This window comes from Priapulus caudatus, unplaced genomic scaffold (assembly GCF_000485595.1).
Source record: "Priapulus caudatus unplaced genomic scaffold, Priapulus_caudatus-5.0.1 Scaffold1246, whole genome shotgun sequence".
NCBI lineage: Eukaryota > Metazoa > Priapulida > Priapulimorpha > Priapulimorphida > Priapulidae > Priapulus > Priapulus caudatus.
Genome location: NW_014578307.1, coordinates 32761 through 52760, shown reverse-complemented (window position 1 = coordinate 52760; position 20000 = coordinate 32761). Strand labels below are relative to the sequence as shown.

Genomic DNA, 20000 nt, shown 5'->3' with positions numbered 1-20000 from the left:
AAAAAGAGGTGCCCCCTGCTGGGCATATTGAGAGAGCGCCACCTTAGCTGGGAGTGTTAGAGAGAGGGCCGCCACCTAGCTGGCAGTGTTAGAGAGAAGAGCGCGCCACCTAGCTGGGAGTGTAGAGAGAGGCGCCACCTAGCTGGGGAGTGTAGAGAGAGAGGCGGCCACCTAGTCTGGAGTGTAGAGAGAGAGCGCCGCCACTAGCTGGGGTATTAGTAAGACGACTAGGGGCGCCAACCATAGCTGGGACTTGTAGACGTGAGCGAACAGAGGCCCACCTAGCTGGCGGTGTAAGCGAGAGAGAGGACGCCAGTCTCGCTGGCTCTGCCGGACTTTCAGTTCACTCCGATGCCATCGCGTCGCCGCCCGTCCGCGCGCGGCATCGCATGCCTCTCTCCACGGGCCGGTCGCGATCTATTCCGGCTCGCCCGCCCATCGTGGTTTTGTTCGGCCGCTTGGAGCGACTAAGAGCCCGGCGCGCTGACATCTAGATTCATATGGCCAGCCATCGTAGAGTGGGTGTAGTCCGCCCCTGCGAGCACGCGTGCCCTCCCAGACTCGTTCGCCCTCGGCAACTTGGCGAGCTCATATATGCTGCCCATCTCACGCATGCCACCCGCCGCACGCCCTCCCTCGCGGTCCCGGTCGATTCGACCGGCTACCAGGCGGGCCCGTCACTGATCGGGCGCCCTACAAACCCGCTCGACTCCCCTCCCCGTGCTCCCTCATCTGCCATATTCTCACTTCCTGCACCCCCTACGCACCCCACAGTCTGACGGACGCTGCCTTCTCTCTATCGTGATACACTTTGTGCCCACTCTTGTGCTGCTCTCGCTCGCCTCTGCCGGTCCACCTTTAGGCCAGCGCATCTTCCCAACCGCCCCGACTGGCCAGCCATTACTCGAGCAAATCTCGCTATACAAATAAGCAAGCAAAAACCGACCAATCTATCAGCTTCTCTCACTGGGTCCCCTGGGCTACGCTTCTCATCCTGCTTCCACGTCCACGCATACTCTATCTCCACTCTTAGCTGTATCGCGTTCTTTCCTGACTGCTCTCATTACATTCCCCTTCTCCTACAGGTCGCACCTCCGATTTCCAGCTCGACCCAGGCTCTCGCACTTTCGACCTAACCAGATAATCTCTTTCAGGTAGCTATCCCTATCCCGTCGCTCCCCCCACCTGTCGTCTACACCCACTTCTTCGGGTCTCAGCCAACCTACTACCATATGCACTCTACTCCAGACATGCGCTCTCAACACCCTCGTCCCACCTTGATCTACTCTATGATCAGAGATCTCCTCATTCTCGCAGTCTTCGTAGCTCCGTGTGACTTCAATAAATCAAGCTCGCGAACACCTTCAGTCATTTACTTAGCCTTAGATAACTCACCAATTGTCTCTCTACTACGCTATACGATGTTCCACCGCGATCCACGCTCTCAATACCTCCTATCTGCATCTCGCTATCGCTAGTACATTCGCTAGCATCGTGCGAAATCGTTTCCTACTCGTATACACCCGCCAATCCGGAGATACAGACTAAAAGTACGACGATTCTCCATTCGTTTATCCAGCAAAACGAATCATAACCCGCTAACTTGGAAAACAAATAGGCAGCTACTTAGCTTGACTCTTGCGCACTCTTGCTGCCCTCGGCGCTGCCGGTTGTGCTCCGTGGGGAGATTGGACATCACGCAAACACTCGGCGAGCTGAATCTTTTGACCTATTTTACAAGCTGGTATGCCGCCCCCACGCACGCACGCCCACCGCAATCAGCAGCAGCTCAGATCCAATCTCCCAGCAAACGGTAAAGCCTCGTAGGTATCGCTAAGGTAGTACAAATGACGAATTTCCCTTGTTTATGGGAAGTCACACTCCTTCCTATTATCTACTTCTGATATTATATATGTTGTTGAGATAGGTAACGGACCAGGTATCTACGGTATCTTCGAAATATCGGGGCATGCGATAATAAATTTTAGTATAAGCGGTGGCGAGTTTGTTACGTACCGGCACCCGCGCGCCCCCACCGCACCGCGGAGGCGCGCGAACACATAGGAACGACTCTCTCTCCGCTCGTACCGACGAAGTGATTCAATGCTAGTAATTTAATAATTCGCGCATTCCCTTATCTTCACCGCTCCCTGACATTAATCGAAACGATTAACGATTGGCGCGGGCGTCGTCTGATTGTTTTATTTTTCGCTACACCACACCGTGTCGCGAGGCCGAGATTTGTGAATTTACGCGGTATTAGTGCTGGACGCATGGGGGGTTGGCGGTGGCAGACGCCGTACTCTATCTCTCCGTGGCAACGACGCGGCCTTCCGGCTCCTGCCTCATCGGACCCTTGATCTATCACTATGGACCACAGACGACTCCCTACCGAGCTCGCAGGGTCCTCGTCCGCACATTGTCCACCCTCCTGCCGATCCAGCAGATAGTGGCTCGGGCCATATTCTACTTGTTCTGCTCTATCTCACCTCACGTTGCCGCGCGTGCTCCATCGAAGAGCCTCAAAGTTGATTTTGAAACTATGCGACGTTCTAATAATGTTTGCACGAAATGTTCCAAACTGCTTCCCTGTTATTGTTTGTTTGTTTGGTGTTTGTGGTGTTGTTAGTGTTGTTTGTTGGCTTTTATTGTTGTTTTGTTGTGTTGGTTGGTGTAATGTTGTTGTTGATGGTTGGTGGGCGGTTCATAGTCCAGTACAGCCAGTTTGCTGAGGAGTGCGACAAGGCGGCTTGCGCGGCGCGGCCGTGGGACGCCAGGCGGGCTCGCCATGGTGCGGCCATAGGGTCTCGAGGTGGGGAAGCGGACCTAAGGGGAGGCGAGGGTGGTTGGGGTATTCACCCTGGCCCTTACAACGTGCACGAGTTCGCACAACGCCCCACTTCGTTTCTGGATTTCGCGCCTCCCAACACCTGACATTTTTACGATCGAGAAACCCTTACGCAACATACTTTGCATTTCTGTTTCACTGGTCTAGCCACACACATACGTGCACCCGTAACACTATTCTTTAGCTATGATGTCGCTTACTGCATATCTAGCGTTGCTTATATATACGCAAAGCACTGTGCTGGAAGAACGTCTGGAGAGAGATAGTAAGTGCGTAGCCGCGCTGACGTGCCAGTGTGCAAAGTCCGCCCCGTGGGACCAGTAGTAGTAGTTGTTTTCTCATTGTCTATGTGCGTGCGTGCGTGTGTCTGTGCGTGTGTCCTCGTCCGTGCTTGCCGCGCGTGTGTTGATGCATGTCGGTGGGTGCGCCGCTTGGTGAGGTGTGTGTTGTGCGCGCGTAGTGATGTCGTGTGCGTGCATTACATGAGTGTGTGCGCGCGTGTGAGGTCGTGTGTGAGGATTGACACCTATTATTACAACACCGTACTTATACAGCAGGAGAGACAAATGTCAATCTCAAATTTCTGTACTGAGGACGAGTGAACATAACGTGAATATAGATGAAGTTGCATACTCTTGGAGCTTTTTTATATGATCAGAATATCATAACTCGGTAAAAAAAAAATTTATTTAATTCTATCTATGCCTGCTCGTTACGTAAGGATTACGGGTAGTAATCTTAATTTAATGTCTGTTTTAAATTCATATGTCCAAAATAAGCAATAACATGCTAAGTAAATCAAATTTATATCATTGATATACAATTTGTATAAAGTGAGGCTGGTGTGAAGCGTAAGCAGGCAATGCAAAATAGATATTACTATAGCCTTTTCACGTGAACTACATTAGTTATTGCGTTGTACGTACGCGTGTATGTGCGCACATGCGTGTTACGTGCACGCCACGCGTGTATGTGCGGCGCATGGTTGTACATGCACGCACGCGTCGTATGCGCCGCGCATGCTGTACGTTCGGCATGCGTTCGTATGTGTAGCGCACGCGTGCGGTCATGCTGCATCGTGTCGGCAGATTACGTACACTCTCTTGCTACGTTGGCCCCTCTTTTTCTCCTTTCTTACACCTGTTGTACACGGGAAGGTACACTCAGCTGCGCGCACGCTACACGCGCACGTGCCATGGGAGGACCGGTCGGCGATCACGAGCATGGACAAATCCAATGCGGAAACCCACTAGCCGGATTAAGGGCGGGGCAAAGGCGTGCACCGGTGCCCCGGGTCCCCCCCAACCATTGGGGCGCCTGCCCCCAACTTAGCAGTATCCTAAATTTACAAAACTGTCGTAATTTGTGATCCACCAACAATTCTTAGCATGGAACGTTTTAGAAGTGATGACGTTTCCCAGGCTGTTTCTCTGACTCGAATTTGCTGTTCAGCTGAAGAACACTTTCTCCCTAATACCGAAATTGCGCTGAGAAATCTATCTATTCATTGATGTTCTCGAATTGTAGCGGTGATAAGGTCATTTTTCAAACTCAAGTTGATTAAAAATCACATGAAGAAACCACGATGAACCAACAGGATGCGTAAACCTCAAGTATTCTCGCTATCGAAAGTGGACATTTTAAATTCGTTGAAACACGATGAAATACTCTCTGAATTTGTAAGGCATGAAAGTCGCAGAAAAATACGAGATATATGGGCCCCCACAACAATTGCGGTTGCCGCGGGCCCCCCACACGCTTTAGTCCGGCCCTGGGAACCCTCAGTAATACCTGCCCTCGTCGCATCTCAACTATGCCTAGACTGTGCACGAGTCTTTGCGCCTGCTGCATGTGCGCTGCATAACCTCAATTATTATATACATGCCAATTTGCATGTATAATTTTGAGTTCGCACGCCACATTATGTGTGTCAATCGGTTGTAATTTCGGTAATCGATCATCGGTTGGACCCGAGCAAGCCGATGACGATTACAATCGGTTATCTCGGGTGCCTGGATATGTGATGGATGCCTGCTGTGGTAATTCCGTCTGTGATGTAGCTGTGTGTGCATGTATTGTGCTTGTTTTAGCCCTGTTTACTGTTTGTTTTTGCACTGTTTACTCTGTTGTGTTATTACATGGTATGCTTAATAAGGATGTAACTTGTATGTGCGGCCCGTAGCAGCTTTCTATTGGGGGGGGTTCGTTTTTTAGTTGGCAATTTGCTCGGCAGGGGCGTGATTACAGACTGTACCAGTGGGGGGGGTGGTCTACCGTAACCCAACATGTTTGCGAGCACGCGAAGGGGGGTCTGGGGGCCCTCCCCATGAACATTTTTTTAAATTAGACCCCCTCAGATGCGTTTTCTGCACGAGCAAGGGGGTCCGGCTCCTGGACCCCTGGACCCTCCCATAAAACGCCCCTGCTCGGGCGCGAGCGGACGCAGGCGATCGGAGCAAGCGACCGAGCGGGGGCAGGGTGTGGAGAGGTGGCGTGCTTCACATGTTCCACCTTCCCGCACGATTGGAGATTTTGCCAATATTACACTAAATGGGCGACCTGAGTGTGGGAGAAATTCTCTGCAAATTTTCAAATTATTTTTTTGGCTTGTGGGTGGGAGGGGGGACGGGCTCGGGCGGCGCGTTCGTTCGAACCCCCCGAACCCCCCCTGGCTACGGGCCTGTAGTAGCGATGATATCTCTGATTCTCATCACTTTTCCAAGTTTTCTTGTTCAAGTTTAAAAAAAAAAAAACCGATGATCGAGTATAATCGATGATCGTGACATCACTAACGCACATGCAGGCGCAAAGACTTGTGCACGCTAATAATGCCTATATCAATCGCCCCACGCGTACGCTCGCGGTCGACGCTGCCCGCTCGATCGAGATGGCCAACTCGCAGTCGTCAGTGTAAACGCGCTGCACAGTTCCTAGAACGGTTGACAGAGCGTTGGGAAGTTGGTCCAATTCGCCAATTCGCCAACACAAAGTAAGCTAGTTGGCAGTGTAAACCCATCTTTAAACAATGCCGTTATGTGATGTGATGTGCAATGAGTGATGTGTGTGTTTGAGCACACACACGCGCCCACAGGCCCCACACGCACCCGCATACGCATACGCTTGCTCGCACGTACGCACGCACGCACGCGCGCACACAGAGAGGGAGAGAGAGAGAAAGAGAAAGTTTAAGAATGTGCGTTAGTTCAACATGTCTTGATAATAAAACGAAAATTACATGATTAGTTATAGTGATCTTTAGTGATCACACCTTGTTGCTCATGAAGAGAATAGTTCTACTAAAAAGATAATTGTCGTAGTCACTGTCGGACCTAGCTTGTAGAAGTAAGGCTTTCAAAGTTAAGTTTTAGATACGATCATATCAGGAGTCTATCAATAATAGACTCCTGATATATTGATAGACTCCTGATAATATGTTAAAGCTACCAACTGTTCGAACGGAAAAGTTCGGCAAAGCTTCTTTTCGGTTTGCGGCGGCCCAGCTGTGGAACAGTCTGCCCAACGATATGAGCTAGAACTCCTGACTCATGCATACATACTCATGCAACAGTGTCTTCCGCAGACTTTTGAGTAGCTGGAACGGCGCAAGCTGTAAATGCTATCTCTGCAAATAATTTGAACCTGCTGTACTTTACTCTTAAAATAGTTTATTATGTTCTCTCAGCATTTCGTATGTAATATGCAACTGTGATTTTGATTTTATACAAGTCTAAAATCTATATTATATACCGCTGAAATTTATACATTTTTATATTTGTTCTTAACCAGAATTGTTATTTACTTATGTTTGTCGGAATAATAGCCCATAGGGCCCAATAGGACTAACGTTTATTGTTTGTGATATCTGACATTAAATAAAGATTCTTTATCTTGTATCTAGTCAGAATGAAGGCTGTACATTTGTCAAAAGTGCCTCAAATACCATCTCCTGCGATCTACATTTTCAAATTTTTGTGTGGGTCCCCAGACCCCCCGCCTGTGTGCGTACACATCAAGAGTAGATAATAACACTACTGTTATTATCTACTCTTGGTACACATCCATTTCACCCTAGCTACGCCCCTGCCTGCAATCTTGGCGCATGCGCGCATTTCTTTGAACTCTGTGCATTTTCCGCTTATCAATCGCTTTATGGCCACGCTACGTCGCATTAATATTTCATTTGCTGACAGTTGCAGTACCTGGCTCGTGGTCCTCCCTACTCTAGAACATTCCTCGCCTGGCTGGACCCCTTACAAAATTTTGTTTTGGGTGATTGGAATCCATCATAGATATAGAATATATCTCTATTCTATATATCTATGAATAATAATATCAGGAGTGGATAATAGAGGATTCTGTATTATCCACGCCTGATCTATGAATTCATCTTGTGCAAAGCGTTTCTGTTTGACGCTGAGTGTCGCTAGTATAGCGATAATTAAAGATTCGATTTTTTTAAATACTAGGCGTCTGAATTGCATAAATTGTAGGTTTACTTGACGCTCGATGAGGAAATAAATATTTTAACATTTGTATCAGCATATAGACGGCGCGATGTTGACCTAGATATCTCGTTTTCTGTGTAAAACTATTCACGCGTTGTGGTGGTACTTTTCATTGATTGAGCTGAGACGAGCTTTCTGCGCATGCGCGCGCCTGCCACGAGGTCGGTCTGTGAGCGCTGTGTTGGCGCCATTACAGTTCTTGGTTTTCGTCGGTGAGCACTTGCATCATGTCGCACTCGCAGGACAGAACTGAGTTTCTCAACTCGATTAACGAGCTAAACGGTGGAAACGACATGCCCACGTTTCTCTTCACATCGGAGTCCGTCGGCGAAGGACATCCAGGTACTGAAAGTAGCCGAATTTTTGTGTAAAATTGGTTTTCGTGAGGGTGAAACTGAAAGTAAAAATCGGGTGAGAAAATTCTTGATTGGCGTGTAACTGTAAAGCGTGACCGCTACCTACGTCCGTTCGTTGTGTCCTTGTTACTGATACCTGTCGTGGGTAGGGTGTGAACGCGTGGATATGTTTCTCGTTCGTTGTTGAAACTAAGTCGTCTTAGTCTTACGTTAAAATAACACGGTAATGCTAATTAGTGCACCTACAAAATGATGATGCAATCCGTCTATAGATCCGGGAAATCATTCTCATCTTTGAAGCTGTTACTGTTGCTGAATGGGTCGTTGTCGTATATGCATGTAGTATACATGTATATATGTATATATGTATATATGTATATATGTATATATAGTGTCGCCTACGCCTACTCCCTAACACTAACGGTAACACCCTAACCCTAACCATATCAAATAGGCTAGTTACCTCGGGTACATGTTATACGACAACGACCCTTCGTGCGTTAGGTCTACTGTCACTGACACTGTTACTCGGTGGCAAATTTTTACTGTAGGGGGTCCTACATACAACATTGAAATTTTTTACAAATATATACATATCTCACTTTATTAATGCCTTGCCTACATCATAAAACACTTGTCATGCATTATCAGCTCCTTAAATACCTTTCGTCACCTTTTCTCTTGTAAAGATTTCGCACTGTCCGAAAAGAAATGGTAAACCTGGAATGTTTCTTGTCTCTTGTGTTTGTGATGTATTCCCAACAATTCTCTCCTTTCTCCATTCAAGATTGCAATTTTCCTTCTAACAACAAATATAATTTACAATTTCTGTCATTCAAAAAATTTCCACATTTGTCTATAAAAGGCTGTTAGGCCCTAGAATAGTGGCACATTATAGGCCTACAATCTTCTAGGGCACAATTTATTGGTCTATGTTCTGTGACATCCTCAAAAATTTCGAATGGAAAATGTCACATAGAACATAGTGCTCAATCCTAGTTTGGAGTGCTGGCATACAGACCTATAGTTCGCACATGCGCTAAACTAATCCGGGATTGCTAAACGAGGATGGAGCCATAGAGGCGATTAATATTATATAATAACACGGTTAAACACGGTCGGACACAGTTGGCTAACTCGACGATGACTTGTAGAAACCAACATGAAGCATGAGCACGAATGAATGAGCATGAGTCAGCATATAGCTGTCTGGTAACAGTTGGTAGTCGGTGCATGCTAATCTTGTAAAAAATTTGTAAAAGTACCGTATGTTCGCGCTCACCGACTGCGCGATGGCGTGCCCTAAATTCTGCGCGTCTATAGCGCCCGAATTAATTTTCCATGGGAAAGTGCTGGTGGCGCTTAGTTTCAATGACGATTGTGTAATGTGTGAGCACGACTCAGCAAAATACAATTAAGCAGATGCCTAGTTCGCTGTGGGAAGTATATGGAGTGGGACGATGAGCATAGCTGGCTACGACGTGATCCGTATTCCGATGCAGCTTTCACTGTGCCGCGCATTTCGCGTCGCTTTCAAAAGAAACTACATAGCTATACGCTCGCCTGAGACTCTACCAATCATGTGAACACTAACTAATCGGTATCGTACGTGGAGCCTTTGGTATTTAATAACTGCTATAGATTTGCGAATTGTGTTGTTTCTTTTGTTTTTGGATGAAACTACGCAATTAAAATACGATGGATTTGAGTCGGTGATCTATCGATACACGTATCATCGAGGTTTGTATCGCGATACGTCGATATATCGCCGAATCGTCCTGCCTCCTAGTGGGAAGGGCAATCAACGATGATTGTGGGCTAGGTTCTAACTCCGGGCGGTTCGACGAGTGCACGCAATACCACAGTTCTCAGTACCGGAATCGCTCACTGACTCGGGGCATGAAATTAGCCAAAATGTGAACAGGCCCACCCAAAAATTTCAGGGAGATTCACAGTCTCCAATGTTGAGAGCCAGGTTTTTACACCTTGAGAAAATTCACTGCCCCGGCCGGGGTTTGAATTCACAGCCTTCAGCGGATAGTATACGTAGCCACGAAGGCGCTCCCTAGTAGGTAGGTAGGTAGGCTTTCTATTTTTCTTAGGGGGTTCTTCTTACAAATTCAGCATGGTGTCTACATGCTCGGGTGTGCTTGTGTGAGATACCTTTTATGGTGAATTGTTTGTTTTTGCTTGGTACAATAATGTATATGGCCTACAGATTATATAATGTAAAGTGATTACATTGTAAAAAAAAAGTAATGGGGAAAGATAAAAAAAGAAAATTTGAGTTCTGCCCTTTTATTTGGCGGGCTGGCGGGTGGGCAACAAACAATATTTTATATGGCTAAGTAGATGGGATAATGGAGGGTTAACCGGCTGGGCCGCCGGCAAATACGCTTAATTTTCGCGCAACTGCTTATTAAAATTCTAATAGTCCGTACGACTACGAGGCGAAGAAGGTTAATTCTCTCTCTGATTGAATCTTCGCATCTCACGATCTCGTTGTGTTCAGCGTTAGCGAGCTTGGCCTCGCCGGCTCGCAATGTCGAGTGTAAAAGTATTATCGGCGACGGTGCGAGTCAAAGCTAAAAATGACTCGCCCGTGTTGGCGAGTAAAATTAATGCCTAAGCTTTAATCAAAATATTGTTTCCTTACGGTTTTTTTTTTATCCAAACATTGGTGGAAAACAGTTCTTAGCCGATGTTATCAACGCCCACATCGCATGGCATTGTGTCATTGCCGTGGTGTAACATGCTTTCTGATTGAGCAGTCGCGATCATCTTAGCCAATCACGTACGTATTAGGCCAAAACAAAATATTAGGTGTGGGTTACGGTTTTCCGACCGACCCGTATTTATTCCCAGCGACCCTAAACATTTTATTGTCAATTTTCTTTAAAGTAAAAAAAAATAAAATAAAAATATTGAATGGGGACAGTTCCTGCTTCAAGAGGCACAACGCACATCATTCTTTCGGACAATAGGTTCGTAAATAAATATTTCAACGAAAAAGAAATGTTTTCCTACCTACCTACCCTCATTTTTTCGCATATCGGTAACCAACATATATCTTTGTTTTTTGGCCTTATATAATACCAATTCGCCCACTGGGCGCACCGATCGCACAATGTATGCGGTGTGGTGTAGCATTAGCGACAAGGGCTTGCGCGGGCTATTGACTTCCTGTATAAACAAATATAAATTCATAAAAAACTGTGCGTTACTAGTCAGTGCTCGAAATAAGCTGTTGTCGGTTGGTCGAGGGGGACAAACCAGAATTTGTTTTGCCGGACAACCTACCAGTCTGGGAGACATTGGTCGGTCGGACAACCAATAACAAAAGTTGACCAAAAAAAACGCCTTTATTTATGTTTTTTCAGTGGTTCTCCAAGGAGCACTTATAGGCCTGATGCGGCCGCATTAATCTATGGTGTGGGAAAGCGACGGCATTACCAGCTTTTGCTATTTTCCAACACTGGTAATATGTCAGGTTTTGATTTATGAGAGGTGAAACTCGATTGGAATCCAGGCAAACCAGCAAGTTCACCCCTTTACATTTGGTAATTATAGTTTCCATTATTATTTTGGAATTATTCCGATGGCTTTGCCTGCAAAAACAAACAACATTGCAGTGGGGATTTCAGTTTGATCGGAAAGTTAAAAAAAGAAGAATTGTAGTAGTTCAGAATGAAGGCTGTTACATGTACTCAAAAAGTTGCTGCAAAGTTACCATCTCCTGCGATCTTACATTTTCAAAATTTCTGGGGAGGGACCCCCACCCCCCGGCTTGTTTTTCACCTCTCCTTGGGAAGTTTCAGACCCGCCATGGAACAATTACATATCTTGGGAGCAGAGGAACAAATGAAACAGAAAGTGTCGCCTTTTACATGGCACCCAAAACAAAGATTGCATAGAAGTAAGAGGAGCCGTAGGGTGTTGGAGAGGGAGGCGGAGGACCATTAAAATATTAATCATCCACTATTTTGCGCAGTTTGCTTGTTTTTTGGCCACCCTTGCTTAAAAAATCCTGGTACACCACTGTTTTTGGGTGTTTTCTGACCATATTATTATTGTGATGAAATCAGGAGATTTGGGGATATTTTTGTTGGGACAACCAGAATTGGTTGCGGACAACCCGATTTTGATGCCTGGGTGTCCGCAGGACCAAAACCCCATTTTTTAGCTTCATCTGACATAGTCAGATGCAGCTTGTAGATCGCTTGATCGGCCGTCCGATCGTCGATCGTCCGATCGTCCGTCCTCAACAGTTGGGCACAAATCTTAACCGCTCGACGTACCGGTCACGATATTTCGGCACATTTGGGGGGGGGATCGTCAAACGAGTTTGGGTGTCGAAGCTGGGGGTTGGGTCAAAAGGTCAAAGTCAAGAGTGTAAAAGAAGGGGAACATTCACTCCTTAACTAAGGTATATAGGGCAGGGAATGCCAGAATTGCGGCACAAATCTAAACGGCTCGACCTTAGGCTCGTGATTAGCGGTGTATAGCATCCATGGTAGGGAAAAGCCTCAACGTGGCCGAAATTGGAGGTCACAGGTCAAAGGTCACATGGGCACAGGGGCAGATTGAGACATTTTTGAGAGGACATGGTTCTGACGGAGCGAGGTTGAAAAAACTTTTTTGTTTCAGCGGGACTAGGCATTTTTATGGCTTTAATTGAAAGGACCATGAAAATGTCCCTTCTGCTGACACTGCGAAGAGTATAGTAAGTGGTCGGATAACCTTTTGGACCCTCAAGAGGATGGCGATTAAACATGGGATTTGTGGACTGTTAACAAAGGGAGTGAATGCTTTTGCTATTAAGAGCCCCTCCCCCCACCCTCCCCTTTCCCTCCCCCACCCCCTTTCCCCACCCCTTCCCGCCCTCCCCCTCCCCTACCTTCAAGAGAGGGTTAACATGGATTTTTGACTGTCTGTTAGAAAGATTTGACTGCCGGGTTTGCTAGTAGAAATCATATACATGCCTGGATGTATTTGGAGGGCTACCAATGCACAGTGAAACTTCAAAAGCTGAAAATTGGGTTTAAAAAAGGTGTATAGATTCCTTAAATCGTATGAATTTCCTATTGTCATTCTGTACTGTCAGTATGGTTACATGTCAACATATGCCACTGCCAGTCGGCTGTCGATGTGTTGGGGCGTTTTTTGTGCATAATTGGTTTACAGGTGGCAGTCTCTATTTGCAATTTCTGCAGCCTGTAGGGCTTGCGTAGGTAATGGCTATGAGTGCTTACCTAGATTCTTTGTCTTGCAAATAGTATGTTTTTGCTACTACGAATGATGGGAGCTTTCCATTTTATCTGAAAGACCACTTAAACGTAACACGCCATTCTCGCTGGCAAACTTTCATAACGAATTACCCACCGAGACATATCTTTTATGAGGAAGGTCCTGATTACCATCTCTGTGCCATCTCCACTATTATCGGCGGGGGGGCGTGTATGTAACAGACATTTGGGACTTAACAGGGTTATACTTAAGAATCCCACCACTCCACCACAGAGTCACCGCAGTAGACGTTAGATGGACGCTGTCGCTATTGCGGCACTTTTTCTTATTTCGAGCCACTGATAGTAAAACAACATAGTAACGTGAGGAGGGTCTAGTTCCCTCGGGGTACTTCCCAGTACCTGGGGGTAACATAACCCCTGAGCCATTTAGTAAAATCAGTAACATGGGGCGTTTCATTGATGGGCAAAGCAGCCAGGAAGAAAAGTAAATTAAATTAAAATAAAGAACAGGATTGACGAACAAAAAACAGAAAACGCAGTTTTATATGAAAAAATGGACCAGTTTGGCAGGCCATGGTTACAAAAAACACAACAGAGGGGATGAAGTTGGTGCTTGGTGTGTGGAGCACTCGGCAACCCTAAAAAGTCTTAGGGACTGATTTAAGCGACGTCAGCACCTTTCATTGACGGCTGTGAACCGTTATAAACGAGACATCAATTCCTACCATGAGCTGTCTGAGGCACACCGCATGTTGCTTTCTGATAATGTAAAAGGCTTGCCGGCTTTGTTTCCGGGAATGCCATGCTATTGGCAAGACGGGAGACCATTTAGGGACTTTCAGCTGGTTTTGTGCGACTTGGATTTAAGAAAAAAAAGGGGCCTCTCGACTTGGCCCTTTTGCATTTGTAAATTTGTTAACTTTGTTTGTGACGGTTTTACCGGGAGGTACGCCTACTTATAATTTGTGATCAATTAATTAAATGTGTAGTTTTAATCAATGGCGTTTTTGGTGTTTCCCCCATATTGTTTGACAATAAATAATTTTGTTTTAAAATGTGGGCGCGAGTACAGATTCCATTCGGGCGAGTTAACTTTGACTTGTTAATTGACTCACTCGCCCAGTTTGGCGAGTGTTTTTTTTTGCTGTTTTTTTTTTTTTTTTTACCCTGGTGTTCGCAATTGTTTCAGACAAGGTGTGCGACGCGATCAGCGATGCGATACTCGACGCTCACCTCAAGCAGGATCCGCACGCAAAGGTAGCCTGCGGTGAGTACCGTATTCAAATTTAGCCGGACGCCCGAGACGTGTATAAATCTCGGCGGGCATGTAAGCATTGCAAGCTCATTTGTCTGACGGGCTCCTGCTTTAAAAACGCATATAAACTATCGTACTACTGGCCGTTAACTAAAGGTTTTTAATTTAAAATCACAAAATGTTAACGCCGGAAACGAATGGCGTCTAGAAGTTGTCTGGTGAACACTTCTTTACTCGATATTCCGAAAATATTCCTGCAAAATATTTGGGCGACTAGAATGTCACTCGGGCATGTACATTTTACAGAATACTTGCTCGAAGGGCAAGTGGCTCAAGAAGTTTTTTGTGAACACTGAGTACGTAGGGGGCGCCAGCGGCGGGGGGCGAGATCGCGGGCGTGTGATGACCTGTATTTCCTTGGCTGTGTCTGTATCGCGGGGAGTTGATCTCTCCAATGCTGATAGAGGAATATCTGATGGTTTCGCGCTCTGGCCGGCCCCGCCTATACATGCTATACGTGTCCCTGATAGTCTGCTGTTCTTGTGTTTCGTCTTAGAATATCATTGAGTCTGAGCGAAGCAAAAAATGTCACTTTGTAATCTTTTTAAATCTACAAGAGTTTGTTTTCCGTCGTTGCGATCGAGCGATAACGAAGCACGATGATCGCATTAGTCCGAAATCTCGCAATCTCGGAAAAGTGGACGTTCTCCCGGTTTAAAATTTCCTGCGTTTCGTTTTGCTTGGTCCTTGAATGTCCTCGAGGCACCCGTCTATTTGAGCGAATCGTGAAATTCACTTTGCGCAAGTTTGTTTTCCGTCGGTGCGATCAGGCGATGATAACGAAGCACTAAGTTCACATTAATTAGGCCTTAAAAAGATGTTTGTTTCCGCTAACGCGCTGAAAAAAATTGGACACATTAGGCAGGCAAACCTTTTTTTTATCAAATATTTTATATATTTTTTGTATTCTAACAATACTTGTTTCATACTTATAACAGCCCACATAATGACTTCAAAGTCATTTCAATTCAAGTTTTTTTTTTGTCGATCACAGTAAAATGTTTCGACACGGCGGTTTAAAATGGACTCGGCCGGGTTAGCGGAAACAAACATCTTTTTAAAGCCTAATTAATGTGATCTTCGTGCTTCCTTATCATCGCCTGATCGCAACGACGGAAAACAAACTTGCGCAAAGTGAATTTTAGGCCGTAGTCCAAAATCCTGCGGTCTCGGGGGAAAAACGTGCGTTCTCACATCCCCCGTGTGGAAGACTTCCGGTTTAAAATTTTCAGTGTTTTTCATTTTCGCGCCGCAGAGACGGTTACAAAGACGGGAATGATCCTGGTGGCGGGAGAGATCACGTCGTCCGGCTGCGTCGATTACCAGAAGGTCATCCGCGACACCATCAAGGACATCGGCTACGACGACTCGCTGAAGGGTGAGTGGGGTCGCGGCGAGGGTCATGCATGTGGGGGCGCAAATACGGTCAAAACGCCAATTTGAATTAGGCCAAAACAAAATATAGGTGTGGTTACCGTTTCCCGACCGACCCTAAACATTTTATTGTCAATTTTCTTTAAAGAAAAAAAAAAAAAAAAATAAAAATTAGACAGTTCCTGCTTCAAAAGGCACAACGCAACATCCTTCGGACATGGTTCGTAAATAAAATGTTTCAATAAAATAAAATGGTTTCTTTACCTACCTACCCTATTTTTTCCCGGCATGAAATGGTAACCACATCTATATTTTGTTTTGGCCTTAGCACAAACGTACAACATACCGTGATGTGACTTAACGTCTGAAACGAACTGAACTGTCAGACCTGCGCGATTCCTGGTTAGTCACGGGCCGGGAATGGTCGTGCGTTACCCCGCGTAACATTGACGGCGGTGCGACAGAGAGGCGTGAGATAAGGTATATATGTTATACAGACGGGAGACGATCATACATCTGTATTCACGGCGTGTCTCGCGTATAAAATTCACGGTCGTAAAGTTTGCGTGAGCGCGTCACGTGGTCGTAAATCGTTGCTCGAGGTGTGATTGCCGTCTCTACGCGGAAGGCCTAGCGATGGGTTGGTCGGGGAATTTTTTTCTGCGTTGCTTGGAGCCCGTGCTCGTAGATTGTTGGCAATCGATCGTGGGATTGCCACGTAAGCGTGGTCGCACCGTGTCGAGCGGATCCGCGTTCGCCGTGACGCGCGCAGTAACGAACGCAGCCGCACTCGCGGTAATAAGGTGGCATTCGCGCCTGCGGTAACAAGAGCGCATCCGCGCACACTCCCAGCGTCGTGATCTCGAAACGTTTCCCCGCCGCGATTTGCAGGCTTCGACTATCGAACGTGCAACGTGCTACTCGCTGTCGAGCAGCAGAGTCCAGACATAGCTAACGGCACGCACGCCAACCGCACCGACGACGACGTCGGGGCAGGCGACCAGGTATACCGAGTGCCTCCCCTTCCCTCCCCCCGCCCCCCGTCACTAACACCCGCGTCGCGGGGGGGATCGCGTCCCGAGCAATCTCCGAGTTCCGCGGAATTCCGGGGACCCGCTCTTCTCGAGTCGATCTGAGGTCACCGAACGATCGGGGAAGGCGCGCGAGCGACGGAGAGAGCAGGCGCACCGCGCGCGCGAGATTGCAGCGGGCGTGGTGGTCGGTCCGCGTCTGCGTCGTGGTGAGACGCGTCTGCTAACAGCACGTGTGTGTGTGTTTGCGTGCGTGTGCTGCGTTGTGTGCTACCTAACGTGTGTTGTGTTGTGTTGCATCGTCGTCGTCGTCGTCGTCGTCGTCGTGTAGGCTTCGACTACGCGACTGCAACGTGATGATAGCGCTGAGAGAGCAGAGCCGACATCGCTCAGGGCGTGCACGAAGACGCGCGCAGGACGACATAGGCGCAGGCGACCAGGTACAACGCCCAGCCGCCGCCGACGCACGGCCAACGCTGGTGCAGGGGGAAAAATAATGAAACTATCTTAATAATTAATAATTAATTAATAATATAATAATAATAATTTAATAATGAAATTTAATGAATTAATAATAGACTCTAAAATTCTCGGGGGCTCCTTTTGGCATTTCGCGGGGCCTAAATTGCCGAGCCCCCGTGTATTTTTCCACTGGCTGGCGCAAGCACGGGGTAGGAGGGAGAGCAGGGTGGGAAAAAAGGGAGTCTCACCATCTGAGCGAAGCGAGGATGACTGCGGGTGCGAGCGCCGTAGGTGGGAGGGCCTTACCTTGAAATGGAAGGAAATTTAGTCTGAAATGGCCATAATATGATTTTATATATCTTTATATAAGCACTGTTGTCAGTTATACGAGGTGTTATAATATATACAAATATGGGCCACCCTCATTGCGTCTCATCCAAGAATAGTCAAGTGATTGTCCGTTAGAAAATCAGGGAGTCGTATCTGAAGTTCAAAAACTAAAGCACACACAACAAAAACGGATGTGCGTATTTGAAGACTTCATGCGATGCACGTGTGCACAAATCTTTCTTTGGACAAGTTGCTGGAAACAATACGGTAATTCCATTGAGGCAGTCGCTATGACGACTTGTTAGTATATTAGCAGAGTTTTTCAGGCAGTCCCAAAGGAACTCCTTTGCAGATGTAAAATTCAGGGAGTCGACAGCAAAATCGGGATGTATTTGACACCCTGATAGTCCGTCCAAAAGGCAAGGTAGACGGCAGGGGCTTGGCTAAACACAATGGGGACCAGAGAGTGAGAGAGATGAGGGGAGGAGGGGGAGACGTGCGCTGTTACGATCGATCACCGTGGCACTAGCGTCTGGCGTTCAAAGAGTGGAAACGCGCGGCTCCGCGGGACAATATCTTCTGAGGCGATTTCACACCGGAGTGTGTGTGTGTGTTGCGTAAGCTGCGTTTGTGTGTGTGCTTGCGTGCGATGCGCTCGTGTGTGTGCAGTGCGGTGCAGCGTGTGCCTGTGTGGCGCGTGTCGTAAGTTGGTTGTGCGGTGCTGTGCGGTGGTGTGAGGGAGGCCGCTGGTTCGTTGTTTGCAGAAGCAAGCATGGTGGCTCTCATTGCATTGTCGCTGTTTCGGCGAGCGCATTTTGTTTTTCTCAAGCGGGTGCCGACCTGACTGACCGCCGTAATTAGTCTAGATTCTTCGCAGTGACTACGCACTATCTCTAACCGCCACGCTAACAGTTTCAATATCACATCAGGGTTTCTTATACATAGAAGGCACAGTGGCGCCGCCGTTGTGAATTTAAACTCGCCGTTGTGGAAATTTCTGTTATTACTGATGAGGTATATCTGGTATCTACTATACCTATAAGTATTTCAATACTCCTATATTTGATCCATCATGCGCGTTTTTCCCCACAGTGGCCATTACCGTCTCTTTGTCAAATTTCCCTCAAGAGACCTGTATATACTCGTGATAGCCACACGTAGAATCCCCCGTCTTTATATTTCTTTTTACTCTTGTGTGCCGTCACGTTTGCATGTTCGTTTTCCACCCCTCTACGGCGACAAGCCTAGGGCCACGCATGCGGCAAAGCAGCATTACTTTCTGATGACCTCTTACGCCTCCCTTTGTAATGACCTTTGACCCCGTGGTGACCTTTGACCCAGCGATGCAACGCGACCTGAGAGCTCGGGGAGGTAGAGCGCCCGCCGATTAAGCGGTGAGGAGGTCCTGGGTTCGATCCCCAGTCAGGTTGTTGCGCAGCAGATACGCTCCTATTCCATCCTCCTCCGCATTCCTTTTCCTTCTCTTCCGCATTCCTTTTCCTGCTCCTACTCCTCCAGGTCATCTGCCTCCTGCCCTCCTCCTCTTGTTGTGCAGCAGACACGCTCGTATCCATCCTCCTCCTAATCCTCCGCTTCGTCCTCTTCCCCTCTTCTGCCTTGTCCTCCTCCCCCCTTCTCTTCCTTTTCCTGCTCCTACTCTCCTCCGCCTCTCCTCTTCCTTTTCCTGCTCCTACTCCTCCACCTCTGCCTCCTCCTCCTCTTCTCTTCTTTTTCCGGCTCCTCCTCCTCCCCCTTCTGTTCTTTTTCCTGCTCCTACAACCAAATTTAGCATGTTTAGTAGGTGATTTCTCTGTGTCTCCCTGTCTATGTGTTTGCAAGATCTCACATTCTCCCTGTCTGTATTTTAAAATCGACTTAATTTTATCTATGTCTAGATCTATCTAGCTAGCTAGCTAGTCTAGTCTGCTATCTAGTTTGGCATTGGATGCAGGCAGCATGGTGCCTTTTGCTTGCCGACGATCGATATGTACAAAATTTTTGCCTTTTTGTTATTTGGGTTATTTCTTTTTGGCTTCTTTGCCGCGATTCTTATTCCTTCTCGCTTCCAATTACCAGCATGAAATATTATTTCTTATTTTTATCGTGGGTGGATTTTTCGATGCATTCGTTGTTGCAAGTTGGGGGAAAGTGTTGTTTCATCGAGTGTTCACTCTTAGCCTAATTTTAATGCGTTACAGCCTGACAGGGGGTCACTATAATGTGGTTCCTACAATAAGCTGTGTGTACAGTAAGGGCAGTAAACTTGCTGCAGTGTTATCCGTCAGGTCTGTAAGTGGGTCCCAAGAAATTTCCCGACTCGAAAAAGTAACGCCAGTGAATGCGGCCAGTAATTCTTCTAGAGTGAGGGTAGCGTTACGGATTTACAGCGATTACTAGCATTAGCGATTGGTTCGAATGTGCTCCTTCGCTCTATCGTAAGATTGGGCCATCCTTAAAAAATTCTATGTTTGCTGTCCCCCGACTCATGATTTTTTTAGTGGGTAGGTAGGTAGGGTCTTTTTTTTGTGTG

At 47.0% G+C, this 20000-nt stretch overlaps 2 protein-coding genes across 2 annotated transcripts in view; both read left to right on the top strand.

Annotated features, from left to right (window-relative positions):
• Positions 1-1136, top strand: part of LOC106815952 (putative mediator of RNA polymerase II transcription subunit 19) — a 7331-nt gene extending 6195 nt beyond the window's left edge. Inside the window, exon 5 of the mRNA XM_014820488.1 lies at positions 1086-1136. Coding sequence (XP_014675974.1) covers positions 1086-1136 — 51 coding nt within the window. The remainder of the gene's footprint in view (positions 1-1085) is intronic.
• A 6384-nt stretch (positions 1137-7520) lies between these two features.
• LOC106815951 overlaps positions 7521-20000 on the top strand; it is a 26979-nt gene continuing 14499 nt past the window's right edge. The window contains exons 1-4 of the mRNA XM_014820487.1: positions 7521-7695; positions 14148-14225; positions 15529-15651; positions 16539-16651. Coding sequence (XP_014675973.1) covers positions 7581-7695; positions 14148-14225; positions 15529-15651; positions 16539-16651 — 429 coding nt within the window. The 5' untranslated portion in view covers positions 7521-7580. The remainder of the gene's footprint in view (positions 7696-14147; positions 14226-15528; positions 15652-16538; positions 16652-20000) is intronic.